The sequence below is a fragment of the Drosophila miranda genome, chromosome 2 (genome assembly GCF_003369915.1).
Source record: "Drosophila miranda strain MSH22 chromosome 2, D.miranda_PacBio2.1, whole genome shotgun sequence".
NCBI lineage: Eukaryota > Metazoa > Arthropoda > Insecta > Diptera > Drosophilidae > Drosophila > Drosophila miranda.
This window is the reverse complement of record NC_046675.1, coordinates 5,932,045-5,959,816: the sequence shown is the minus strand read 5'-3', so window position 1 is coordinate 5,959,816 and position 27,772 is coordinate 5,932,045. Positions and strand designations below refer to the sequence as shown.

The 27,772-nt window shown below is 44.5% G+C and overlaps 5 protein-coding genes across 35 annotated transcripts; 1 reads left to right on the top strand and 4 right to left on the bottom strand.

Moving 5' to 3' along the window:
* The first annotated feature begins 1,177 nt into the window (after window positions 1–1,177).
* Window positions 1,178–27,623, top strand: LOC108154478 (modifier of mdg4-like). Of its 26 annotated transcripts, none has more exons than XR_001774972.2 (6): window positions 1,573–1,829; window positions 1,895–2,034; window positions 2,372–3,227; window positions 22,396–22,679; window positions 22,764–22,813; window positions 23,081–23,145. XR_001774972.2 is itself a non-coding variant. In XM_033388492.1 (6 exons), exons 1-6 carry the CDS (start codon window positions 1,616–1,618, stop codon window positions 23,829–23,831), a joined length of 1,734 nt encoding a protein of 577 aa, XP_033244383.1. In that variant the 5' UTR covers window positions 1,573–1,615; the 3' UTR covers window positions 23,832–23,902. The 26 variants fall into 26 exon arrangements, 25 of the variants coding, with proteins under 25 accessions (XP_017140245.1, XP_033244383.1, XP_017140262.1 ...); XM_033388492.1 differs by lacking the exons at window positions 22,396–22,679; window positions 22,764–22,813 and adding exons at window positions 23,568–23,683; window positions 23,752–23,902 and having other exon boundaries at window positions 23,081–23,408; XM_017284773.1 differs by lacking the exons at window positions 22,764–22,813; window positions 23,081–23,145 and adding exons at window positions 21,277–21,369; window positions 21,651–21,808 and having other exon boundaries at window positions 22,396–22,425.
* On the bottom strand, window positions 7,967–9,259 carry LOC108153840 (GATA-type transcription factor SRE1; the record flags this gene model as incomplete). The annotated part of the gene is made up of 1 exon (XM_017283939.2): window positions 7,967–9,259. A coding segment is annotated over one exon (549 nt), but the record flags the coding sequence as incomplete, so codon positions are not given.
* LOC108154483 lies at window positions 9,347–9,755 on the bottom strand. The gene has a single exon (XM_017284785.2). It carries the CDS (start codon window positions 9,695–9,697, stop codon window positions 9,425–9,427), a length of 273 nt encoding a protein of 90 aa, XP_017140274.1. The 5' UTR covers window positions 9,698–9,755; the 3' UTR covers window positions 9,347–9,424.
* LOC108154481 lies at window positions 9,848–12,246 on the bottom strand. 6 transcript variants are annotated; one of them, XM_033388494.1, is made up of 4 exons: window positions 11,901–11,967; window positions 10,964–11,073; window positions 10,009–10,243; window positions 9,853–9,948 (listed from the first exon to the last, which is right to left on the bottom strand). In XM_033388494.1, the coding sequence occupies exons 1-4, from the start codon at window positions 11,948–11,950 to the stop codon at window positions 9,924–9,926; spliced, it is 420 nt and encodes a 139-aa protein (XP_033244385.1). In that variant the 5' UTR covers window positions 11,951–11,967; the 3' UTR covers window positions 9,853–9,923. The 6 variants fall into 6 exon arrangements, 4 of the variants coding, with proteins under 4 accessions (XP_017140269.1, XP_033244385.1, XP_017140270.1 ...); XM_017284780.2 differs by having other exon boundaries at window positions 9,848–10,243; window positions 11,901–11,965; XM_017284781.2 differs by having other exon boundaries at window positions 9,853–10,243; window positions 10,964–11,514; window positions 11,901–11,953.
* On the bottom strand, window positions 14,875–16,117 carry LOC108154482. The gene is made up of 2 exons (XM_017284783.2): window positions 15,639–16,117; window positions 14,875–15,579 (listed from the first exon to the last, which is right to left on the bottom strand). Exons 1-2 carry the CDS (start codon window positions 15,817–15,819, stop codon window positions 15,431–15,433), a joined length of 330 nt encoding a protein of 109 aa, XP_017140272.1. The 5' UTR covers window positions 15,820–16,117; the 3' UTR covers window positions 14,875–15,430.
* Window positions 27,624–27,772: the final 149 nt, after the last annotated feature.

The window sequence follows — 27,772 nt, the reverse complement described above, 5'->3', positions numbered from 1 at the left end:
GTCTGCAAGGGCCAGCAGCATTGACGTCACAACCTGCGACATTGAACATTTTTGTTGAAATCGTGTTTTTGTCAAAATAAAAGATTTTCGAGTACTTAAAAGTAGTTAATCTTGATCAAAATTGTTTCAGCAATCATATAAAATTATCTGGGCAAAAATAAAAGATTTATATAGCTGGGAATATTCGACGGAAGAAAGATTAACCAAGAATTAGTCGTCATAACCGGTTCAGAACAATGAGTCCCATTCCATGCACACATACCCTGGGGGAATGGATGTTATAGAATTGTGAATATGTTTGTCATCCCAGGCAAAAACAATTCATTTTCAATATATTTTATAATAATTCAATATTATTTAATATTATTTTCATTATTTCAACGATATTTTAAAGCTTATTGTCTTCTTGTAGGGACCATGAATAGGTATCAAGATCGAGATATATATACAAAACACTCATCATATACATGAATATGTATAAGAAAAGTCAATTTGAGAAGAGGTCTTTATTAGTTACGTTTTATCTTCATATCAATATTTATACTTTCATATAAAATTAACAAAATAGGGTATAGAAAGGCCTATATACGGCTTACACGCAATATGGCGACTCTTTTTTTGTTGAACTTTTTCGTTTAAACCTTTTTTTACATTAAATACAATGAAAGCAAGGACTAAAAACTAACCAATTGTGTAGAAAATTGATGCATTAATTGGATAAAATTATGTGGGCAGCGCTGAGGGCTATATTTAATTAGTTATATTCCACGGAAGATAGAAAACGAGGAATATGTAAAAAGAACTTCAATTCGTCAGTATATTCACGGTATATTTTTAAATGAGACCGTATATTTTGGTATCTTTTTGAGGTATATCTTATCGATAAATACGCGGTCACACTTTTTTTCAAGCGCGCTCCCTGTCAATTTCATCAATCATATAGAAATCCAATAAATGCAAGTATTTCGAATAGGTCAATCATCTATAGAATTGATTCATCAATCGTACGAAATTGAGTGGGCATTTCTAAATGTTCTATATAGATAGTAATATTCCACGGAAGATCAAAATCGAGGAATATTTTAGTACAACTTGAATTCGTCAGTATATTTACGGTATATTTTGAAAATGAGGCGGTATATTTCGGTATATTTCTGATGGTGTTATGTTAACGATAAGTCCGCGGTCACACAGAATATTTTTGCGCCCGGGTAAACAACGTGAAATTACCGTCGAATTTTGCTCGGAAAAAGATTAATTTTAACTCTGTAGTTTTATTTTATTAAAAATTTTGACCCAATAGGTGAGTGGCCAAGTTAGCAGCAAGTGTTTGTTAGAATGTAAACGGCTTGAGAAGCACAAACACAAAATGCTACCAGCGATGCGATGCCATTTTTTTTCGCACACATACACACACGCTTGAAAATTTCCCTGTTTTTTCGGGTGTATTGCATATTTTCGGTTCTTTTTTGGTATTCGCTGGCGGTTGTAAACAAAAATATTAACTGAAATCGGACTGAGAAACGAAGAAATGTGGAAAAAACATTAATGCATTTTTTTTCTCCATTGCAGCGGACGCATATACAAAAAAGTATTGATTTTTTCAACGTCCAAGATGGCGGACGACGAGCAATTCAGTTTGTGTTGGAACAACTTCAACACGAATCTGTCTGCGGGGTTTCACGAGTCTCTAATCCGTGGCGATCTCGTGGACGTCTCATTGGTGGCCGAGGGGCAAATTGTTAAGGCCCACCGCCTGGTCTTGTCGGTGTGCTCGCCCCTGTTCCGCAAGATGTTCACTAATATGCCGCTAAACACCCATGCCTTCGGTAAGTAGCAAGCACACGCAGACGCATAAGGAAAAGTTATTAATGTTCGTTTTACACTTTTGTAGTGTATTTGAACAACGTTAGCCATTCGGCTTTGAAGGACCTTATCCAGTTTATGTACTGCGGTGAGGTGAACGTGAAACAGGATGCCCTGCCAGCGTTCATTAGCACAGCAGAGTCGCTGCAAATCAAGGGGCTGACCGATGTGAGTATACAAAATTGAGTACATGTACCAGAAAACAACAACTACCAAGCGCAGTGCCTTCGCGCGCAATACATACACAGGGCCGCCGACGCCTGTATAAGAGTTGGCTTGACTGTACCCAGAAATATCTCGAACGCGCAGAACAGAATGCCCCAAGGCGTGCGCGTGAGAGAGAGATGGCAGCTGTATGCTCCTGGTGTGCGTTGCTGTTGTCTCGCTCTGCCGTGCCTGGCAACAGCCAAGCGTTAAGCGTGGGTGGTTGTTGTTTTTTTGGCAGCGAATTGAAAGCGCGCAGAAGCATAAATATTCATAAACAAATAAAACACTAAAATTACAGAATGATCCCGCTCCGCCACCACCGCAGGAGCCGAGCCCCCCACCAGCACCAGCACCAGCACCTATTGTACAACAGCAACCGCCACAACCCGTACCGGCCCAGCGCGTTCAGCGCCAACAGCCGCGTGCCTCTGCCCGCTACAAGATCGAGACCGTCGATGACGGCCTGGGCGATGACAACAAGGGAACGACCCAAATTGTCATCCAAACATCCGCACCGCAAGCCATTGTACAACAACAAGCACAGCAGCATATCCAGACGCAGCAGATGCAGACCGGAACGACAACGACCGCGACGCTGGTGTCGACAAACAAGCGTGCTGCCCAGCGCAGTGTCCTGACTGGGGTCGTGAAGCGCTCCAAGGCGACAGCCACCACCGCCTCCGCCAACTTCATTGAACGCCTGGACTCTGGAGCAGAGACGGCGACCACGTCTACAGCGCAACTGGTGCCACAGCAAATCACCGTGCAGACCGTGTCCGCTGCCGAAAGCAAGCCCCACCCGCAGCAGCTCCGCCAGCAAGCCCAACAACAACAACAGCAGCAGCAAGAAGAAGCTGAATACATTGATCTCCCAATGGAATTGCCCACAAAGGCTGAACCTGAATATTCCGAGGACCATGGCGATGCTGCAGGTGATGGCGATGCGACATATGTAGAGGACGACACATACGGTGACTTGCGCTACGATGACAGCTATTTTACGGAAAATGAAGATACCGGCCCGCAAGCAACAGCCAATACTAGCGGCAGCAGTGCTACGGCGACAACATCAAAGGCCGTGGTCAAGACGCAGACATACAGCGACTCATCGTTTGTCGACACCAGCGCGGATCCAGGCAACACTGAGGCTCAAGGTTGGTTGAATTTTTACTTTGACCGGCCCAGCGCCATTAGATCTAAGTAATATTAGTGGAAGTGGATGTGGCACTTGCCTGCGAATTGCAACTAAGAGTTCTATCTGACAACTAATCAGACTTCAACCTTAGTCAGCCGATGAGCTGTCTATATTTTCCCAACAATTACTCTGTTAGCAGCTCGCAAGCAAGGGACATGTCTTCTTGAGGTTTGATAGGCACGTTTAAATCTGTGACCGATTCTTATTTAAGCGTTGCCTAACAAGCCAGTATTTAAGCATGCCTGTGTTCTATTAAACTCCGCAAAAGAACATGGGCCGATCGGCAGTCGCTAACGCGCCAGATCCCGCGATTCGTTACAAAAATTAGTGAAAAGGTGAGTAGAGTGTTGAATTTAAATGCGGCGTCAAGACGATCTCAAACCCCTGGAATGCTGCCCACTGGACCACAGCTCAAGCGGAGTTTGGCTCTACAGTTTTATGGTAATATTACTATTTGAATATCTATATTTTACTTTAAAATTTCAGATAATTTATTGGGGGAAGGGGTTGTGGCTTATCAGGAATTGTATAGTGCACGGCCAAAAGCGTTGTAGTGCTTGCCCCAAATTAAATTCGTACATGGAGCTGTAAACATAAGCAGGTATGGCGCTGATAAGGACAGATCGAATCCGCCCACTAAATTACAGATAAGGCAGTAATGTGTTGGCACACCTTTCACCACACGAACGCCTATCAAAGCCGATCCAGGCTGCAGTTTCGTTCCTTGAATGACGCTCGGTGATTTTCGGGTATGAAAGCACACAAAACCAGGGTTTCGCTGATGTGCGGCGACTGTGTATACTCTTGCCCATTTCCACGTTTGCTGTAATAAAACTCATTGGACGTTTCCTACGGCATGCAAATAGTATGAACAAAGACGGAAGGGTAGCGATCCACTTTGATAACAGACAGATCATCCCTAAGAGTGTTGTTTTCGTATGATGCCCAATAAACTATTCGTGTAGTTGCGGTAGAATCACAGTCGGCGGTGTCGAACAGAATCGTATTCGTCGACTTTTTTGCCATTGAAACAGACGGCGAATTTCAGGCTATTAAGGAGCACAAGACGATCCAGTCGTGGGTGCTCATCCTGCTCCCCGTACGGTACACCTTATTGTAGAGCTGTCTTCCTTCGTATCTAAGCATTAGTTGACAACGCAAAAGTTCGTTATGTTGACATCAGAATTCGATCTGTATCTTGAATAGATTGGATCTTTATCTTTTATCAAACGACTGGTGTGTGAACATCTGTATGTGTGCTAGAGCTGGGGAAAACATCGATGTTTTGGGTTTACATTGCAGACAGCGATGTTTTTAGATTACATTAGGATATTTGCGCTGTTACCTATCGATTGTTGAGTTAACTCAAACTATTAATATGGTTGATGCTTAAAGAATTTGGTGTACGGATCTATATTTGCTCCTTTTCCCTCAGCCAAGGCAGAACAGGTCTAAAATATTCGGAAAATCGAGCAACTGCAACCACAACTAAACTTTTTGCCAGCACCAGTCCCCCTATGTACATATATCCTTTGTAAAAAAAAACTCGGCACTAGTGTATTTAAAATTTAAAAATTTCAAATTTTAGTGTGCTTGCACGAATACCTGAGGTATGGGATGAGTATTTAAATACCAAAATGCTCTTTTAAACAACTTTTTACTGTTTTTCACAACAACAAAAATATACCCCAAATGGGTTAATTTCAAGCGACGCCGCCTATCAACACGATATATCGTATATAATTCGATACAAATTCACGCATTTGCCACCTCTATAGAAATACATAACAATTAAATGTAAAAAAAAAAGAATGAAAAAGAAGAAGCAGACGCGACGCTGTGCAATAAGTGTAATGAGCAATAAAAACGGATGTGTTTTAATAAATAGTCATGCTTAACACAGTGGTGGACTGCGTATGGCTTTTAGTTTCTCGTTGGTTTTTACCTGGTCCAGTTCCTTGACATCAAGCAATTACTCAGTTTTTCCGAACTACCAGCCGTTTCCAGTAGCGTTTCTGATAATTTTCTTTGGTGAACTTGTGCTTTGATCCCGGTGTAAATATAGTTGTTAATATGCTACTGTAAGTGGATAAATGTGGAGATACACTCCTCCGTAAGTATGCGAGCTCTTCGTGGGTCATGCGGTTCTTTATCTGCGAATAAATTGCTTTCAGCCAAAGTCTAAACAATAGTTGTTTTATTTCGCCGTGTCTAACGTACCGCCTAAGCCGTCTCTTTATTAGTAATCCGAGTTATGTTTAGCTAACTCTATATTGCGTCTACTTACTCTTTTCTTTACCTCTTGTCATCTTCTTGTTATTGCCATGGCACGCTCAAATCGCAGACGGAATTATCAAGTTTATACGCAGCCAGAAGAAGAACGCCCAGCTAGTGTACAGGGACTACATCTATAACAAGAAACTTACTCAGGCCAATGGCCAGACCACCTGGCGCTGTGCAGACGTACTCAAGCACCGCTGCAAGGCGGTGGTCATCACAAAGAATGGCGAATTCGTCGATGCACGACGCCTGCACAACCACGAGTCGCATGCGGTGCGCATCGGGCAGCGGCAACTGTACAAAGTTGAGGAGGAGCTGGAAGAGTACATTGAGATATGTACATCGAACCCAAAGATATCCCAATACCTGAACAGCAGCAACATCAGCATCATGACAGCCAAAGATGGCAAGGAGTGCAAGCTATTTCTGCCTGCCTCCGAGGCGACGCAAATCGAAATGCAGGCACTGGCCGAGGCTGTGGCCGAAGCAGTGGACGAGGAGGAGCAGCAGCATATCACTGAGGAAGTAGTGGAGATGGTCAAGCCTCTGCAGCACCGGCAGCTGCTCAAGACTAAGGGACTTTAGAAGCTAACGTACCACCTAAGCTCTGGTATTATTCTCGACATAGTTTAAGATCACTTGTATTCGCGTTCGTATCTAACCATCTAATAAATTGAATCCACAACAAAGGGCTAGTCTGGTCACTTCTGTCCTAAGTCACGCACCTTACTATTAATCCCCCCATTGCTTCGCTACCGACACTAACTGCAGTCTTCACGTCTTCATCCACAGATGGCGCGGAGCTGGTCTTCATCGAGAGTCCTTGGTCGACGCCCTGCCTGGTCCTGAATGGCTTCATGTACAACTGCCACAGCCGAAAGAGCAACAAGGAGTACTGGCGCTGCCACAACTACTCAAAGAAGAAACACGATCAGCGCTGTCGCTCTCGCTGTGTCCTTGAAAATGGCAAGCTGAAGAACATAACTGGTGGCCTGCACAACCACATGCCGCACACGGAGAAGATCGACAAGATTGTGCAACGGAATCGTCTTGCGGTAGCCACCTCGGCTCGGAAGCTAGCCCGCTCGCAGAGCATAACGCAGCTCCCGATACACCAGCAGCAGCAACAGGCGCTAATGGGGCAGCAGCAATTGGTCGGCGATGCGGGAACGTTGGAGCTGACGGACCATGAGCTGATGCACGCCTCTCTGATGCTCATTCACGATTAAGTTGGGTAGTCTAGCAGCAGTCCACCTGGTCTCAGCAGTGCAATATAGTTACTAAGTAATTAAGTAAAATAAAGATAAAAATTAATGTGACTGAACAGCCGCCCATATCTTGCAGTCCAAGCCGTATGCAAGTGTGACCCGCTATACAACTCACTAATGGTATTGATTTCTTCTTTTTGCAGTGCTCATCTACACCTATCGAGGGCAGCTAGTCCACGAAGGGTACACCTACAGCTGCAACGCCAAGAATTCAGTTAAGTTTCTGGCTTTTTGGCGGTGTTCAATGTATAGGAAGCTGCAATGCTCCGCACGATTGACCACCAAGCAAAAGGCTATAGTGCTTCAGCATGGTTCACATAACCATGAGCCGCCAAGCCATGTTAAGACGTTTGTGCCAAGAGTTTTCAATAGTAGTCTAATTCCTTAGAGAACAGAGTTCTTTTAACTTCTCAAAGCCTTTAGGATAATTGATTTAAATAAACATTAATGTAAAAAAAAGCTTCGAAGACAGCTTCTCATTTTATTCGCATATTCTATGCTAAATTGTTTGTTTTTACAATTTTCTTAACTCACTCTTTAACATTTTTCCATTGCAGCATCGCGTTTGCCCACTAAGAAGTCGCTGCCCCGCCCTAGGCTTGAAGTAGTCCAGAAAGGCACAAAAGTTCTAACATTCCCAACAATTCGTACGATGACACCAAAGGAGAACAGCCCCAAAGTGCTGCCGCAAATGCAAAAGCTGATAGACCTGAAAAACAAGGCCAATATCTTGAGCACATCGGCCAACAACCATAACTTTGTATTGGTGGGAGTGCCACGGATGAAGGGCAAGTGCGTCAATTGCCTGAAGAAGGGTAAACAGGGACTCTTAAGGGTCAGAACCTACTGCGATGCTTGCCCAGGGGCCAATTGGATGTGTGACGCATGTTTTGACGAGTTGCATTCAGATATGGCATAATGGAAACTTAACTTAATTGGCATTTAATAAAGCATGGTCAAGAGAAGAGAGAACACAATAATCAAACCGTCGAACCTCGGACGGCAGCCATCGGGTGCTACAGGGGGATAAACGGATGGCGGGTCGGCTTGTCACAACTGTGAACTCCTGAGAAGAATCAGTCCCCTATTTTTCTAAGCCTTAGCCTACTTAACCTACGCGAACCTCTCCCGAAGAATAAGTTTTTCTTGATAAGAAAATACGCTCATATCTGTATCCATGTACTACTGAGATTATCAGAAATTAAGTGTAAAAACTATCTATGTATATGGCAATAGGCCACTTAAACTTTACAGATCCTTAAAATGACGATAACCATTATTGCGTACTTAAACTAGAGTCTAGTCTTCTGATTCGCTAGGTTTAATCCTATTCTACTTTCCTCGCTTTGATCTTCTGGCGGTGGCGGCTTTTCTCCAGCTTTGGTGGCATTTCGTGATTGTGCGGCGCATGTAAAATCTCCAAGGAGTTATTTTCGTTGGTGCGTACGCGGGCGCGGCACTTGGTCGTGGAGCGGGTGGCGCATATCCACTTTGTGCCGCGGCTATTCTGCATGAACTTCACAAAGCTATGGCCGGCGTAGTTCAGCTTGACGGACTCCCGCTGACCCTTGGTAAAGTAGAACTTGTGCGCGTCTTCTGCAAAAAAGAGATAAGAACAGATGTCCCGGGCAGGTTAGTAAAGTGTTGTCTGGTAGTGGTAGGACTTTGCTGGAATATGGCTTTAAGGGATACTGCTGCACTCTTTACTGTGAAAGGCTTTTATAGTTTATTAGAAGATAGTATAATTATAGGTAGGTATATGTAGTATGTATGCTAGAATCTGAATTTTAAGCCATATATTGTATATAGTGTAGGTGCTATCTTAGAGTGTCCTTGCCCTAAAATCAAGTTAAATCTACTTGTCTGTATATACGATTCGGTGCGAAATTGCATCTCACTTCCCGCGGCTGACCACGCGATTGGATCCCACCATGCCTGTAACATCGGCCACTATTTCCTCGTACTTTAGGTGCATCCCCAGCTCGTTCACATCAATGGTCGCCGGCGATTCATCCTCCAATGCTGTGGTCAACATCGCATCGCTGGCCAGCTGCTCTTGCATATCTTGATGGTGTTGCTGCTGTTGCTGTTGCTGCTGCTGGTGTTGCTGTTGCTGTTGTGCCGCCTCCTGTTGCTGGCGGGTGACGGTTGACTTGGACACTGCCTCGGTGTCGACCGGCACGCGACGAACTCTTTTCTTGCGGCGCACAATCTCCTCGTGCGTATGGAAACGATTCAGCGGACAGACGATATCATTGACTGTGAACACACGTGAGCGACACTTCTGGTTCCACCATTGGTTGCAGCGCCAGTATCGTTTCTCCTCGCCCGACGACAGCTTCAGAGTTTTCTCAAAGATGAAGGGCTGGCCGCCATATATGAGCTGCATGCGTCCGCGCGATGTGGCCGAGTAGATGGCTATGCTGTTTTCTGTGGACGGACAAGTAGAATGCCAATACTTTTGGTTAGTTTCATTTCACATACAGACTTGACTAAATCTACAGAATATAGATACAGGATAGACAGTCGGTTTAATGCTGTTTGCCCTCAAGCGGGCCTCATTTATATTTGCTGCTTACGATCTAGGCTTACTGTCTACTAGAGATTCTTAGAGACTCTGGCTGAGTATTCGATTAATGCGCTTGCTGGGCGGATGATTGTGCTTCGGTTGGGTGAGATGTACTATGAACCGGCCGTTCGAGTGGTGTCTGGTAGAGAGGCGAGCCTTGCACGACTCCTGCCCGTGGCGTCGGCTGCGACAGTTCCAGTAGGTGGTGCCGCCGTGTTTGTTGTTCTTGGCATAAGCATAGTTTCCACACACCAGCTGCACCGACTTTCGTTGTCCTTCGATGAACCTAATGGACACCGGACTCATTTTCATTGTCTTGCCGGCTTCGTCCAATACATACTGCACTGGCAAATGTTTGCCAATGGCTACGAATTCTGCAAAAGAGTAAATTAATAAATTAATATAATTAATTAACATATAATCTATGGAATGGCATGCAAAATAAAAAGCCAAAACAGTGCGTACAATTATGTTATAATGATTTATTTTAGTTGTAGGCGCAGGTCTGTGTTGTGTCTTAAACGAGACGATGTGGCGGCTACTTGGACTCTTTCTTGTGCGGACTAAGCTTTGGGAAGAGATTGCGTGAGTCTTTGTCTTCTGATTTGTGCAGGTGGTCGTACATCCTGGGATGCGTGTGCAATCTGCTGGTCACGTGTATGAGATCTCCAATTCGTGTGTGACGCGTGACGAGACGGGCCCGACACTTGGCCTTGTGGTACATGGAGCATTTCCAATCACGGCTCTTTTGGCCCTCGCGCAGCTTCTCGTTGGGCGTGTAGGTGTTGCCCTCGTAGTAGACCAGGCCGGTGCCGCGCCTCGACCGAACATACTCGGCCAGCACCTGTCCGTGTCCTTCTGCAAAAGAAAAGAGTCCTCGAGTTAGTATACCCTTCAACGAATGAAATGAAGTGTTTTATGTGACGATATGTGTTAATCTTCGAGTTAGAAATGAGTGAAAAGCGATCAAATAGTTTATATTGGAACATTTGCCTTGTTTATTTGGTAAGAGTCAGATTGGTACTTGCTCAATCCTTCGAATTACGCCGCGCCATGGCCTGCTGCTGCTGGCCCCGTGTGTGATTGTGTGCTCCGTGGCGAAGCTGAACCTTTCCATTCGCCTTATTCAGTATGGCCCGGGCTCGACACTTACTGCGGAAGTTTGAACACTTCAGATAGCAGCGTTGCTGGGCCTGGGAGCCAATCACAAAGCGGAACCCATCGATGAGTGTAAAACGGCCGGCGGCCCAGCGGCTGCAGTACTGCGGCAGGCGACGGCGCGGAGCGGCTGCATGCAAGTAGAGTTAGAGACGGTCTGGGTTAGTGATGTGTCAGAGAAGGATTTAGATTATACATAAATTACAGCTTAATAAGCGAGACTTAGATTAAGAATTAAGACTAGGGGACACTCCGCCTGTGCCGTCGGCGCTGGCGAGTGAACTGCCGTGGTTTGTGAACCTTGAACAGATTGGCGGCGTGGTTGTGGGATCTGTGACTTAGCTTGATGCTGTTGTCGTTGGTAATGGTCACGCAGCGCGCGGGGCAACGGATCAAGAGATTGCTGTTTTTGGTACACACCCAATTGATGCTGGCATGGTACTTTCGCTCCACTGAGTACATGTGACCATTGTATATGAGGTTCTGGCCACCGCGCCGATTGGTCACCAGCTGGTAGACGCCATCGCCATCTGCAAGGAGTTCGAGGCATTATTAACGGTTTCAAGCCTCCAATTGCAGGTCGAGACTTTACAGAAGCTACAATGGCATTTTGGTTTAACAGAAAAAACGTTTTATTTCACTAAAATGAGGAGTATGGCACAGGAAGGACTTGACTTAGGGATGATTGTGATGGCCGCGCAGAGCCGAGATCTGATTTGATTTGGTTACCACACGCGCTGTACACTTGATGTATTTGCAACGCAGCTTGACACACTCCCAGTAGCAGGCATCCTTGATGCGACGGTTAAGCGTGAAGGGTTTGCCGTCTATGGTGAGCAGGTTGTTACCCCGATTGCTACGCGTGAAGCAGACGTCCAGGTGGTCGAAGCTTTGCTTCACTGAGCCAGAGCCTGACTTCCGCTTGAGCAGGGGCAGCAACGGCAACTGCACTTTGAATTCATCTTCGATCCCTGCAAGACAAAATGATGTGGTAGGGATATTGATTAGACATATCCGCTCAACCCTCAGCCCAAGTTGAATCCGCCAAATAATATTCTAGCTCGTTTTCATATGTATGTTGCAATAACACTTTATTGAAAGAGTGTTACATGGTAGCTTCTGTTTTGATCTCATTTATTATTTGTACACATTTGTTGAAATTTTGGAGGCGTCGCTTGCAAAAATTTTAAACACACAAATCACTTTGTACACCCGTCTTTCTAGCTAGGATGCAGATCCAGGCTGGCCAAGGTCCAATCACACAACGCTGTACAGTTCCCTGAGGTCATTCACTTTTCCCATTTTTGATCCACTATAAAATAATACACTTGCATTAAACATTAATAACAATTTTTACATCGTATAGTTGCAGTTTTTTTCACATTTGTGCCAGGGCTGCAAAACCATCGATAGATGGTCGTTCCATCGATGATTACACCATAGAGATTTTAAATTGGCACAAAATAAAAAAAACAAATATTTTGCGCTTCCAGTATTAGAGCAGATTGTTTCCTATAATGCATTTCACTTCTCCCTTTTCACACCCCATTTAAGTGCGCCTTATTGATTTTCTAGCCTTAAAAATCATACCATTTCGCTGAAACGATATATCGACAGTGCCTTCGATGGTTTTGCTGCCCTACGATGCAGCCCTGCAGGAGTCCATTTAATTTCTATGTCTCGTGCGTGCTTATATTTGTGGCTTATTCGGCTAAATGCAGTGACTAATTTAGTAAATCATAGACGATAAATACGATTCCTGGTCTTTCCCAGCCAGATGTACACTAAAAATGTACGATCTCCCATGATTACTTGACCCAATAAAGCCTCGAACATCTTGAACTGTGTTTTATTTTGTTTACGTTTATGGTTCATACATATTCTGATGGTGAATGATGGTTTTACTTTTTGCGTGCTCTTGCAGATGATGTGGCGTCGGTGTCCGTGCCGAAAAGTTTGCCCAAAAAGGTGACGAAGGAAGCTAAGCCGTTGCCGGAAGACGTAAATACATCAGCAGTCGAGAAGTCTACCAAGAGGCCCGGCGACGCAATTCCCCTGTATGATGGTTGTCCTGTCTTAGTGTCGAAGGCGGCTCTGGCCAAGGCGTACATACCCATGCCTGCGATTTATGCCTCGCGTGTCACGGATATGGTGATTGGTAAAGAGATGTTGATGAAGATTGCCCAGGGCAAGGATTTGCCAGACGAGGACTTGCTGCATGCTATCACAAGTACATAGCCGGCGTTGCACCAGACTCAAGAATAAAAACATTTCTTTTGTTTTGCAGACCATGTGTGCCAGGTATTTGCCATACGCGGCGAAGAGCTGACACCATCCATCGTCCAGAAATATATAGAGCACAAGCTGTCGACCCTGAAGGCGATCGTATTCAATGCTAAGGATTAGTATAGAGCACATTTGCCAAATTGTTTGTTGCGTTTATAAAACTGGCTAATAAAAATCAGTAACCTAATTGCTCGATCATCTTATGAAGTAGCCCATAACTCCACCTCATGTTGTGTTTCTCCTCTGGCAAGCAATCCAAACTAACACAATCGAAACTCTGTTGCTTCTTTCAGGTGTGCTGCAGTCCTTGAAGGCTCTTTTAGAGGACAAGAGCTCCAGCGCAAGCATCCAATATACGACCACGCAGCGCGGCCGAGTCATGCTGGTGTACGAGGGCTATAGATACGTGGTGAATCGACAGAGCTTGAAGAATGTCTTCTGGCGTTGCTCGCGATATGTGAAGCACAGCTGTCGCGCCACTTTGGTCACGTCCAAGGTGCAGGATGTTACCCTCCGCATAGCTGGATCGCCACACACTCATGGCCCGGAAGTGAATTCGCTGGACCTTGCGGCCGACTTGCTGGATGATTTTCCCGAGTTGCAGTAGTCGTCCATCGCTGAGCAGTAGCCAAACTTACATTTTACGTCCTAGCTCTACTTAAATAAATTAAAACATATTTAAATAACTATCGTATCGTGTGTGCCAGTTCGTTTTGCATATAGACTAGTGCCTGCCAAATGTCTGTGTCTCTTCACTAACGTGATATTCTTATGATTCTACTTTCAGATATTGAGATTAAGCTGGAGCCGCCAACCATAACAACACCGACGCCCACAACGAACATGTCCACAGTAGGTTCCGTTGCCGAATTGGCCCTCACCTTACTGGGCGACGACGAGTCATTCCGCAGGCCATTCAGCCTTCCTAAGATCCTGGACGGTAAGTTCTATAGGAACATACAGCCGAGCCAGAAAACGGCAGGCGCCATCCAGGCCACCTGCACCGCCTGCTACGGCCTCATCTCCGGCACCACCAAGTCTACGGGCAACTTTCTCAGCCACATTAAGCGGCGGCACAAGGATCTCCTGCCGCTCTGTCAGCAGTATTGTCAGGCCAAGGTCAATGTCAGCGTCAGTGGCAGCAAATGCGCGCCAGTGAACCCGACCTCTCCACCGTTGGAGCTGGAGCAACAGCAGCAGCAGCAGCCCGTGGTGCCCCAGGTGCCCACAATCTTTCCAGCCGCGCCAACACATCTGTCCATGTCTGTGCCTATTCCGACGATGCCCATGCCAATGTCGCTAACCATGCAGCCGCCGCAAATGATTGCCCTGATGCAGCAGCACCAAAACCACGGCGCTGTCTATATCAACAAGGACTACTAGCACCCATATGGATGGGGATTTGGGGCACCCCTGTCTGTGGTTTAAATACGTATGTTTCCGAACTGATGTCGATGTAGTAGAGTACCTACGCTTAGTGCAACCTTCTCTATAAGTTTTAATAGCTCTAAGGATTTTCCAATACACAAAATAAAAATGCATAGAAAGATCTTTTAGTCGTCGCTGTCTAAACTCAATTATATTCGACCCATCACCAAATTACCTCAACAACGTGCTAACCTTCAAAAACTGTTTCTGTTTCTTTTAGTTTCGACCACACGCCGGTACAGCAGGAAGCCCAAGGACTTCGATGGCTCCGCCGAATTCACATTATCTCCCAGTAAGCGGCCAAAGTTAATTATAGCCAACGAAAGGTTCATCATACACCGCATACGCGACGTTAACAATATGATCGGATCGTGGCGCTGCCGCTACCACCACAAGGGATGCCGGGCTCGAGCATCCACCTTTATGGTGGGAAACGAGATCAAATATCGTATCTGCTGTTCCTCGCATAACCACAAGAATGTCCGAATCAAACACGGCAATATGGGGCTTAAAGATATTTAAAAATAATACAAACCAATTGAAATCCTACTCGAGTGATATCCAAAGCTAAATACTCTCAAATAGTTGTAAAACCGTATGTATACCCTCAGCTAATAATAATTGAAACATCCGAGAGGTAAAATATATTTAAATGATGTGTACCTAAGTTACAAAAAAAGTAAAATCATATCCTGTTCGTTCGCATGCACAAAATTTGGCAAGTTACTAGCTACAATTGGCTTTAATTTTGCTACCATTCGATTGAAAAACCAATCTTAATTTTCCACAGATCATATGTTGTACAGCAGCGACGTGTTAGCATGCTATCAATAAATACATTAATTATATGATCGTCTGATTCAAGATAATTTAAAAAAAATAAAAATTTTACGTGGTATTTTCCCTATAACAGTGACACGAATACAATAGCTATTTTCCGTCAGGTTGTGACGACCACTGCCATATACTGGAATAAATACTCAACACCCAGGACGAGACTGCTTGGGAGGGGAGGAAAAAAAAAACGCTGTTGGTTCCAACCACATGCAAAAGGTACTTACTTATCCTCCTAAATAGGACACTCAGTCTAAATCAGAAGAAACATAGAGACAATAACTTAATTCTAGTTGATGTCGGACGATAAGGGAATGTCTAAAACGGACATGGACATGGTTACTGGTCGGGTGGGGCTTCGTCTTCAATCTTCCACGAGCCCTGCGTTCGGTCAGCGTAGGTGAGGGAACTAAGTTTTTTGTGGATCAGCATTCCAGAAACCATGGCAGCCTCAATGCGCATATTTTCGCCCATATGATTGTGGATATCTGTGTGAAAGTAGAGAGCAATGAGAATCGTAATCGTTCTTGAAAGTAGCACCACGAACCGTTCGTTACAAAGAGATCATCGCCCACGGTCTTCAAGCGGCTGCGGCATTTAACTGAACGATTTTGTACGCACTCCCAGTAGAGAATGTTGTTGTTCTTGCCAAAGAACTTGAGATTGGAGCGATAGAGGAAGTTGTTGATGGCCAGCAGAGTGCCGCCCTTGCGGCTGATCAGAAACATCTGCGGGCCGCAGTTTCGGACATGTTGTGTAACTGAAAAATAGAGAATCGAATTTGGATTAGAGTCTTGCTTGCATGAATGAATGTGGAATAGAATGGTGGTTAAACATATATACACGCGAGTCTATTGACATCAATTTTATTACGAAAATCTAAATTAGATTAAGTTGTAGTTTATATATTTGTATGTGGTGGAAAACCTAGAAATTGTAGCAAAGTGAATAGCAAAGAAATGTAGTTAAAATTGGTCCGAGGCACTGCGGATTCTGTGTCTAAACAGACATTCCCAATCCAGTTACTTCTTCTTGTTCTGCAGAGCACGCTGGAGGCGGCGCTTGATCTTCTCGCGGAAGTCGTTAGGATCAACATCCTCCTCAGACGGCACCAGGGTCACAATCAAGCTGGAGCTGTTATCCTCTGCAGTGTCCGTAGAAGCAGCGGTCGGCTCATCCTTCTCGTCTGACACGCCCTTGATGGCCGATTTTTCTATCTGTGGCGGTTCATCAATTTCAAGGTCATCGATTTCGTGGATCTCAAACTCTTCCTGCTCTTCCTCTTCTTCCTTGAGCTTGGGTTTCTTTACCAGGAGCTCTACTTTTCCTCCCTTGTCCTTGTCAGAGGATGCAATGGCACCGCCTTCGCCCGGCATGAACTGCGAGGGCAGGCAGCTCTTGTCGCTGGCCTGCATGAAGTGGGCGTGCTCGCCATCGTACGGATAGACACGCTTCTGGTCGCACACAACACGCACTTTGCACTCCTCGCCGTGCTCCCGGTACAGGCATTGGAAAACGGAATAGTCCGCCTTCCGGAAGGAGAACTTGAAAAGGTGCCCTTTAAAAATTAGCTTCACCCCACCTGTTCGAGGGAGAGGAAAAATAATTGGGGCATTAGTAATGCAACAGGTGCAGTGAAGCAGAAGCTGAAGCTGAAGTTGACCTTCTGCCCACTCACCCTTGGTGGTTGATTGGTACACGGCCTGCTCACTGGCGGCTTCATTCAATGTGGCTGCTTTTAGCTTGTCAATCAGCTGCAGCTTGGGAGCTGCATCTTCGGCGACTTTTGTCTTTGGTCGTCCGCGTTTGCGTGGAGGAATCGCAGCCAAAATGGACCCCGATGTGGATGTTGATGTGGCTCCTGCTGCGGAAAGAAAACGAAGCAACAGGTTAGAAAAGCTGTCCACGACGGTGTAGACTTAAAGCAAAACAAAATAAAACAAAAGTGATCAAGTTTCTGCTGCGCCCCGCTCATTTATTCAATTAAAAAATAAAAATAAATTAAAATTATTGTAAAATTAGCTTGTTGTACGCAGTGTGACTGACCCTCAGAAAGACCCTCAGAAATATACCGAAATACGTCACAAATTTCAAAATATACCACAAATATAGTGACGAATTATTTGTGTTCAAGTAGCATCATGTTCCTCCCTTTTGATATTCGGTTGAATATTACTAGCTATCTAGAACATTTAGCCATGCCCACATGATTTAATCCGATTAGTGAATCAATTTTCTACACCACTGGCTTATTCTAAATACTTGCTTTTATCGGATTTCTATATAACGTTGAAAATTAAATTTAATAGATTGATGAAATCGGTAAAATATACCATTATTTACCGATATACCGTAAATATACTGTCGGTTCAATTTTGACCTCAAAAAATACCGAAAAGTATTAAAAATACCGTAAGCGGTCACCCTGGTAATCAGTGTGACACAAATTTAATTTCAAGTTCTATTTAACATATTCTTCAATTTTGATATTCGGTCAGCTCAGAACTCACATTTTTATCCGATCAATTTCCTACAATACTGTTTAAATTTAAGATTTCATCTGTATTGCAATCTATTAACAATTTCCACTAAATTCTTTTAATTACATGGTAACTACACACTAACTACACATATGTTACATATTAACTACAAGCCACATGTAAGCGTGGCTTGTGGCCAGTGTGAAAAATATGGCTATAAATGGCACTTCTACAACTTGCGGACTTCGGCGATAAAATGTACAGTCTGACGCTCAGAAATATACCAAACTGTATACCGATGAAAAATCGAACTTAACCCACTTAAACCCCCGCTTTTTAACGACTTCAGGTAAATGGCCGAACATTTTACTGACTGAACTAAAAAAAAAACAATGCAATATTTTACCTGAACTGCTCTAAAATTATTTTGACTTTTTTTGTGGAAAATTTTGGTCTACAATGGTAGAAGAGTTTAGTGCTGATAAGGGTCCCGATACTTACCCAACACTATCACAGTTGAATCGATCTTGTTTTTGTTTAGGAAAATCAATTTAAATGAACAACACTATCAACACAAACATAAAGTGGACACTTTCTGCTTATTTCGAATCACAAAAACGAGCACCAAAGAAATCCCGACTCCAAAACAATTAATAACATCGCTGGTGTATGTTATTAACAGTGCTTCTGTGTGCACATTTCGTTCTGTTAAGGGCAGCTCCACATTCTGTTCTGTTAGGAGCACGCCATCTTGTTGAAGTTGTTTTTAAAAATTTTTCGCCGCCGTTCGCCGCAGTTCGCTTTAGCAACAATGAGTCTCATTCCATACATACACAAAAGTTGCGGCAACATTTACTTGAAAACCGTTTTTTGGTCAAAATAAAATACATAAAGGTAATTAGAATACATAAAGAAACAATCTTGTAGAAAATGCATTTATCTATGGGATAAAGCTTCAAATACCTGCAACATTGCGACTCTTTTTTGGTTAGACTTTTTCGTTTAACCCTGTTTTTACAATAAATACAATAAAAGCAAGGATTAAAAACTATCCAATCTTGTAGAAAATTGATTCATCAATCGTATAAAATTATGTGGGCATGGCTAAATGTTCTATATAGCTGGTAATATTCAACGGAACAAAGAATATGAGGAATATGGTTTCCAATCCTGACGGAGAACGATTAACCTATTACAAGCCAAGGGGGTATTTCAATTTTCCACTGAAAATAATGAAAATTTAATCATTTTAGCGCAGTTCAGCTGAGAAATATCGTTGTTTTTTTTAAGTTTATAGTAGAGATGGCATGAATCCTCAAGAAGAATTTACAATCAGTAATATTTTCCGCCATTTAACTCAAGTAGTTGAACTATTTAAATACAGGGGGCTTTAGTGGGAATCCGATAGAAACGAACATCGACAGGGTTGCATTTGCCAATATTTTTCAATTTTAGTTTTATTTTATTAAAAAATATTTGTTAGAATGTAAATCGCTTGCCAAACGTCACAAAAATGTGGAAAAGTGTATGTGTTAATGTTTGCCAGTGCAAAGGCAACGTAGAGAGTGGAAAATATGTGTTTAATTGTCCTGTGAAAGCTACTGCGTGTGTATGTGCCTGATGCGGCGCAAGCGTGTGTGTATGTTCGTGTGCGAGCACCGTTGCTGTTTTTTTTTTGTGGCAACAAGGTAGCAAGGCTCAAGAAAAAGTTACAAAAATGGGCTGAAAATGGAAGTTAAGGATGCCATGTCCTGGTCCACACATTTTACCGAGTGTCCCGCATGCCTTGCCATGCCCGAATTATGGCGGGACACCAGATGCGCAGGTGAGTCTCCTTTTGCCACTCGCGCGATACCTACATATGTATATGTACATCTAGTGTTTTATTTATTATAACAAATGTTAGTAGATTTAGCAAAATAAACCATTTGATCCCCCCAAAGCTCTGTGTGTGTGTTTTTCTCTTGGTTAAGTTTCTGATTCGGTGCCCGACAATCTGTAGCACTAAGCACCCACTCAATGTATGTTGCCCATCACCGTTCCCTTATTCCATTGCAGTCCCGTTGGGCCAGTTCGAGGCGGTGCTTCAGAAGGGCGCCTGGCTTGAGAAGCCGCCGTACTTCTTCATGCGGAACCAGAAGCAGGGCTACAATCTCGTCCACAACGGGTACATGTACAAGAAGGAGGCAAGCTTCAGGGCCAGTGTCAATTGGATATGCTCCGACGGCAATGGGAAGCGGCTGAACGAGAACAAGTGCGCGGCCCGTGCCATAACCAAGACGGGGGGTGGCATCAAGCTGGGCAAGAATGACCATAACCATATGCCCCGCTTCACTGGCAACAATGTGCCCGCCAAGCTCATTACTAAGGGCATCTTTTGAACGGAATATTAAAGATTAAACAAAAAACAGAACAAAAATCGATATTTGTAGCTTACTAGCTGTGTTGTAGTTGTCTTAGCTTAAGCTCCCATCTCATCATTCTACCATCTCATCATCCTATCATCTCATCCTTCACCCTCTCCCTTTGAATCTCCCACAATTTCCTAGTAGCAGGAGCATCGACACCGCCATCCGTTCAGGACGCAGTCAAGTTCAAGCGAACGGCCTCGGGCGAGTTCCTGACGATTAGCGGTCGCTTGTACAAGAAAACTCGCGCCATGCAGTACCGCTCCTACTACCACTGCCTGACGCCTAACTGCAAGGCCCACTATGTCCTGGTGGAGCTCAGCCGCAAGCCGCGCCTCACCAAGCACAACGGTCATGCCGCACACTGTTGTGGCTAGTGCTGGAAGGATCTGTATGTATAATATAGCCCAAGCCCTAGTTCCACCATAGACCTAGCCCTAGCCCTAGCCTTAGACTTAACAGCAACCCATTGTTAGACAGTAATCAATCTATTGCCCAAATGTAAACCAAACAATTGACAAATCAAGCCCAGGAGTGTTTTATTTCTCATTGGAGAGGAGAGGGGCGGCTGCGAACCGAATCCGACCCCGACAAAAGCCAGCAGCCAGACAACTAACCCGCGCACCCCCTCCCGTCTTACCATTGCAGCAAAGTTCGACTATCACATCAGCGTCGATGTGGGCGAGACGACCATGGAGCTGGGCAATGGCACGGCGGAGGCCGGTTCCGGTGTCAGCACCAACACGCCCTTCTTCATCGTCAGCAAGTACGGCACCAGGCAGATCATGCTCAAACAGCACACATTCAATCGCCACATTTGCCGCGACGATGTCACCTATTGGCGCTGCTCCCAGGTGAGTTTTCCCCACAGCCTCAGCCACAGCCTAGTGTTGCCACAACCCGAACTATTGTCTATTTGCACTTTCAGTTTGCCGTGCTGCGGTGTCGGGCGCGGCTCAAAACCAAATCGGACACCCTTACGATACTGAACAGCGAGCACAACCACGAGGTCATCACCAAGGCGCGCAAATATGGATCCCTGAAGCGCCAGAAGGCCGAGGCGGCTGCCCGGGCTGATCGGGGCAAGGATCAGTCCGACCCAAAAACAGATCCACTCGCCACACCCTCGGCAGCCACTTAGCGGACTAGTCTTAAGCCTAATGTACACTTCAGCCTTAATAAAACTCAAGTTAGCCAAGTTGTAACTAGTTTCAGTTTCTGTTGCATAAGATCTTTGTTTTTGCAGGCGCCCGAGGATCATTGTACTAACCATTTTCTGTTTACTTGCCATTCGCAGATACCGTCTCATACTATTCGTACATCACGGGCTTTCGCGGCAGCCGAAAGCTGAAGATTGGCGACTTTACCTTCACAAGGAACAAGTCGACGGGTACGAAGACCTATTGGTCCTGTGCCCGAGCTGGCGCCCACAAGTGCAAGGCGCGCGTGGTGACCGTGCAGGATCACGATGTTACCATCAAGTGCGATGAGCACAACCATCCGCCCTACTAGATGTAGTCCTAACTATAGTTCAGCACGCATATATTTAATATTAAATAGATAATACAAAGAGTTGCCCCCAGAAACCAAATCGTATTTTATGCTTACGCGTATACGCCTGCCTCTCTTCCATCGAGCCCCACACTAAACACTCGTTTGTCATCGTTACAGACTTCCCGGACATGGACGATATGAAGGGCATCATCAAGCACAGCCTGCTCACCTTCATCCAGGGACAGCGCGGCTGCAAGCTGCTGGCATTTAACGGCCACAACTATGTGCGCAATCGTCGCAGTAACCTGAAAACGTATTGGATCTGCTCCAAGAAGGTGAGTCCATCCAACCCATAGGATTATAAACAATACTCTACAGCGCTATATTATCAACCAGTAATCTAGAATTAGACCTGACAATATCGTAGGCACCCTAACATTTCTCTCTGTCTCTCTGTTTTCGATGCAGGGCAGCACAAAGTGCAATGCTCGCGTTGTGACCAACGTGGTCGATGGCGTGCACAAGATTGTGCTGGAGTCGTGCCATCACACCTGCCAGAATATGGAGCGAAAGAAGCGTCTCTCCCTGACCAGTCCGCTGGTCAAGGCAGTCCGCTGCAGGGCGGGCAAACCGATGCCCGGCTACATCAAAACGGAAACGCACAACGAGGATCTCACGCTGGAGCTGCGTTCCCTCAATCTAAGCATCGAGGATTTGCAACAGCTGCAATGAGTCGAAGCGAAACGAAGCTCAGACTTTAGCCATAAAACGAAACTAGGGAATACTTTATAATGTTAAAAATAAAATTAATATCTGTGTACTTAGGCTGTTATATCATTGCAGAAGCGGATAACCAGATGATAAAGCATCCATTCACCATTCGATATACCACTAATCTGTGACCTTTTCCTCTGCCTTTCAGAGCCCTTTGAGATGATGACCTTGTCGCGGCGATATCCACAGCAGCATATTGTAAAGCGCGTGCGGCTTGCCAAGAGCGATGTGCAGTACATCAGGACGCCCGCCGGCAACTGTGTCCTTCATTGCGGCGAACATCGCTATCTGCGCAATGCCTCTTACAAGGACAAGGTCTACTGGAAGTGCAGCAAGTGGCGCAAGCAATGCCGCTCACGGATCATAACGCATGTGCTGCCCAGCGGGCAGTCCCGCTACGACGTCAGTGGTGTGCACAATCACCAGTAACCAGTAAGCACAGCAATATCCTAAATAATAACTAGACTAATAATAGCATATTTCCAATAAATATTTAAATCTGTACCCGTTTGCCAGTCAAATAGAGTAAACAATCGTGTATCCTGGACTGGTATATTGGCAGACAGGTAAGTTCCCCCCTTTAAATAACCTCATTTATAATTTTAATTTAACTTTTTATTTTTTTGCTTAGCTGAAATTTATGATTTCTGCTTGAAGGCTCTTGTGAAGGCTCTTTATTTAATCATAAATTTTTGTTAATCAACCTTAAATATATGCATGCTTCTTTTTTGTAATAATGTGCCATTGTCGTTTTAATTTTACTAAATTATGTATTAGAAATAAGTTTTTTAATATTTTCCTTTCTCTTTTTTTGTTTCTTATTTTTCTTGCAGATTTTTTGGAACTCAATTCGGCTATTCTGAGCCTCTTTGGCGATGAGGGTTTCTTGCCCACGACTTTGGGTTCGGGTCCACTGACCATGCGCTATAGACTGTCCGAAAAGCGGAAATGTGCTCGCACGCTGGACGACTGGGATCTCGTTAGATTCGAGCGCACTTGTGATGGTGATATCCTGATCTACAACGGAAAGCAGTACATGTATTATGCCAGCTATCAAGACAACATCTACTGGGCCTGTTGCACTAGTCAATGCATGGCGAACATGATAACACACAGGACCAAGCCCTATTGTGTGGCCCTTTGGGGTGCACATAATCATAAGTAGAACTTCCCAATTTTTTTAAAATGATCAAATAAACTTATTGAAAGCTAGCCTTACGATTCGATTTTCCTCCTCACATTTGCATATATGTAAACCATCATACATTGAAAGAACCATTCCATATCGTTTACTAATTCCGTTCTTGAAAATTTTTGCAGAGCTGGCGGTTTTTGGAAAAGGACAACGGGGCAGGACTGTGCTGCTGCATCACGAGGAGAAGTTCGTCAAGAATCGCAGCTCTGCCACGCGCACCTACTGGATCTGCTCCAAAAAGGTGCGTATTTGCTCTTGGAATACGGAATTTAAACTGATCGTATATGTTATTGCCTGTCTACCCCTCAGGATGTGACTGTGTGTCGATCCAGAGTTGTGACCGAACTGGACAAGAATGGCCAATCCCGTGTCATCAAGTGCAGCTTTGACCACGATCACAGTCGCAAATTTCCCCAAAAGAGCCTCACGGAGCAGATGTCCCTGTTGGAAGAGTGTTCGAGAATCTCCCCCAAGCTGATCAAGAGGGAAAAGAGATCTACCTAAGCCTAGCCCTAAGTAATTGATTGTCCAAAGCACAAATGTTGTCTGGCGGATGGACTAGCAGCTATTTATAAATAAATCAATGTGTGTTGAATCCTAACTCGATGTGGAATTAGTCTAAGATTAGGCTAAGTCTTGCTGTTGCTGTGCATAGCTTGATATTCTACTAATTCGGGCTCTTCTCTCTCATCCACAGCCTTTCACATTGACTTTGCGGACTCCAAGAAGAATGGCGGCAAGCTGCTGGTCATCAACGGCTTCCGTTTTTTCCGTAACAAGAAGCGGGGTAATTTGCAGTACTGGAAGTGCCGCAACTACTACAAAGAACGCTGTCCCGCCATAGCAATACACGACGAGTCCACGCTGATCTTGCGACTCTGTCACCAGCACCAGCACATGGAGAGCAACGATATTGAGATTAAGCCGCTGCCCGGTGCATCGGCGGGCAGAGAACCGGATGGGCAGGACCTTGAGGGCAGGACCGAACGGGAGCTTGATCCGGAGACCGACAGGGAACTTGACCTGGATCCCGATAGGGATCCTGACCAAGAACCTGTTCGCGAGCCCGATGAGAAGCCCGATTCGGAGACCGAACCTGATTTATCACCGCCACGGGCGACCTCTTCTCGGCCACCGCCGCCACTCCGCAATTTCAAGCCGAAGCCCTGCTTTGACTTCTAAATGGGATATAGATACTTAGCTACTTAGTTGATAAGCGTGTGCAATTCTGTGTATTAAAGGAAACCAATGTCAAGTCGTCTTTTAATAACGAATGTATGTAATCTCTTTTTTCCCACAGAAGATGCTGTCTACAGAGCTTGACAAAATCCGTACTAACATGTATCATTGCTTTCTCGGTTGCTTTCAGTTTCGATCCATGGCCGAGGCGACTACAGGGGCAGCCATCCCAACATCCAGTTCTCTGTATCGAAGCGCGGCGGGCAGCTGCTCTGGCTGGACGGAATGAAGTTCTTCCGCAACAACACCAACCGGACGAATCTGTACTGGCGCTGTCACTGGTATTACCGACCCACACGCTGTCCCGTGCTCATCTGCATGAGCAAGACGAACACCCGGGACTTCCGCCAGATACACGAGCACCGTCACATCAGGCCGAATCGCAAGTCGAAGCAGGGGACGACAATGCCCGTGGTTGCCAGCGTGAGAAGTCTGCCCGAGGCAATGGATATGGAGTTGTTCCATATGTAATTTAAGTGCTAACTCTATGGTCTTATAATCACATTGGCCTTCTTTGAGCTGTAAATAAAATCTTGAGAAACTTAAACCGAGTGCAAACGAGGAGCGTCCAACTTGTCCACTTACTTTTGTGTGTTTGCCCCCAAATGACACTTTCCACTGACACTAATCTGCATTTTTGCATTCCGTTTCCTTTTTGCAGTTGTGCTGGCCAACGATGAGGTGCCCAATCCGGAGGATGTACTTGTCTTCTTCACCCAATCCCTGCGCGGACGACCCGCCATCATGGCCAACGGCATACGCTTCCTGATTATGAGCGAGAACAAGAAGAAAATATTATGGCGCTGCAGCTCAATGGCCACCAAGAAGCTCAAATGTCCCGCACGCATCACAATGCTGAAGGAGTCGCCACCGAAATTCATCATCGCCAAGGCAGAGCATATGCACGCCGAGCTGAAGCGCAACAAGTACAGCTCCAGCAAGGTGCAGACGCTAAGGGAGCCCCGTCAGATGACCGCCAAGTTGGACTGTGAGATCGGGAACGCCGTCGGCTTCGATCTTCACGAGGAGGAGGTCCAGCAACTCCAGGAACTTACGCATGAGTCCATCTAAAGAGATAGAGAGAGAGGGAGCGTAGAATTATGTGTAAATTTGAGAAAAGCAGAAAAGCCATCAATTATTAAGAATAAATCGAAACTAAATTCTGTTTTAAGGCCAACAAAAAATGAAAAATTCATCTGAAATCTATTTAGTTCTAGCCCATGAATCACCATTTAATTTATCTACTATTTTATACTTACAAAGTTCTTCGAACTTTTATTAATTTCAGAGCTTACCTACAGCCTGAGCCAGAAGGGACGTACCCTGCTGCTGTTCGAAGACTACTCCTATGTCCGGGAGAAGACCGTCAACGAAAAGATCTACTGGCGATGCACTCAGTACACGACCCATATTAAGTGCCATGGTCGGATCCACACGCTTCGCGGACATATTATCCATTCGAGCAATCATAGCCATGCCCCCACGGCCAACGGACGCAGGCTGAAATATTTTTAATTTGTAATCTTAAACTCCTTCTGTATGCTTTGATCTCAGCTTGATTTCACACCTAATAAACACTAATTGTAAACAGCCCTTAATATAAGATCCTCATTTGAACACACACCCAGATTGTCCACCGATCCCATACAGACCCTACCACTAATCCAATGTATTCTCCATTTCAGAATTTTTACATTTGGCTTCGTTCACCAGGACCCGAAAGAAGAAGTTGAAACTGATCATCGACAGGCACGAGTTCGTTATGGATCGCAAGCTGAAGAACAGCGTCAACTGGCGCTGTGCCCGTTACCGGAGTGCCAACTGCAAGGTGCGGGCCACAACACATAAGCTAAAAAGCGGCCAGGAGGTGTACCGTATCAAATTTTCGAAGCATTCGCATCTGTGACACGAACCATAACAATGTCTTTCCACTTTCCATAAAAGAGAAAATAAAATGGAACATTATTCGTTTAGTTCCGTCTTGTTTACATTTCTTCTTATATACTGTATAATCGTTGGATGAAAGTGTTTCACTATAAGAATAGTTTGCAAAATTCTTGATATGTTAAAGCATATAATAATTATTAACATAATTAAGGATAACCATAAACAGATAAAAAAAAAGAGTTATAGATGATAAATGTGTACATATGTGTAAAACGTTCGCGATAAAAACAGGTAAAGAATGTAATTAGTCGCGGATGGAATGGAATGTATATCCATAGTCTAGAACGTTTCTCTTGTTAAAATCCCAACTGATTAGGTTAACACTTTTTATTTCTTGCAGATATTATACGTAAGAGACGAATCATGATTGTCAAGGGCACCAAAGGTAAACCCAAACTGCTGATGGGCGGATTCGAGTACTACCGGAACAACTCACGGGGATCCAAAACCTATTGGCTCTGTTCCCGAAATCGTTATCTGCGTTGCGCTGCTCGCATCATCACCTGCTCGACGACTGGAGAGCTGGTCATCAAGAACCAGCAGCACAACCACGAAGCCCAGCCTCAGGAAAAAGTGGATAGTAAAGATGAGAAGGAGCCAGAGCAGGCCACCTCCAGCTCCAAGTAGCACAGACCCAAGAACTCTACGTACCACTAGCTTATTAACTTATATCGTATGCTATTAGTGATTCCATTCCATTTTCTGATCCTCTAACAATCTTGGGTTCATTATTGTAATTCAATGTAGCCATGTACAAATCTATATTCATGTCCATTTTGAGACATATCTAACAAACAAAAAAAAAAAGCAACAAATTGGATTTTGTAATAAGAATCCTTTTTTTTAATGATCTCCTATCTCAATAGGTATTTCTGTGGAAATATGTACATCATTAGAGGTAGGTTAAAATTTAAAAATTTCGATAGTTCTTTTCGAGTATATTGTATTGTTTTTAGCAGCTTTCAAAATAATATTCTTTCGTAAATTCCGCTTAAGCATTGTTATGACTGAAGTTCTTTGTAAAAAGAGTTCTCAGTTCTCTCGGTTCCCTTACCATGTGGGGGGATATCAGTGTGTCACCCAACGAACGTATTTATCAACAAGCCTTTGTTATTTTTCTGTGGCATGGTTCGTAAATTGATAT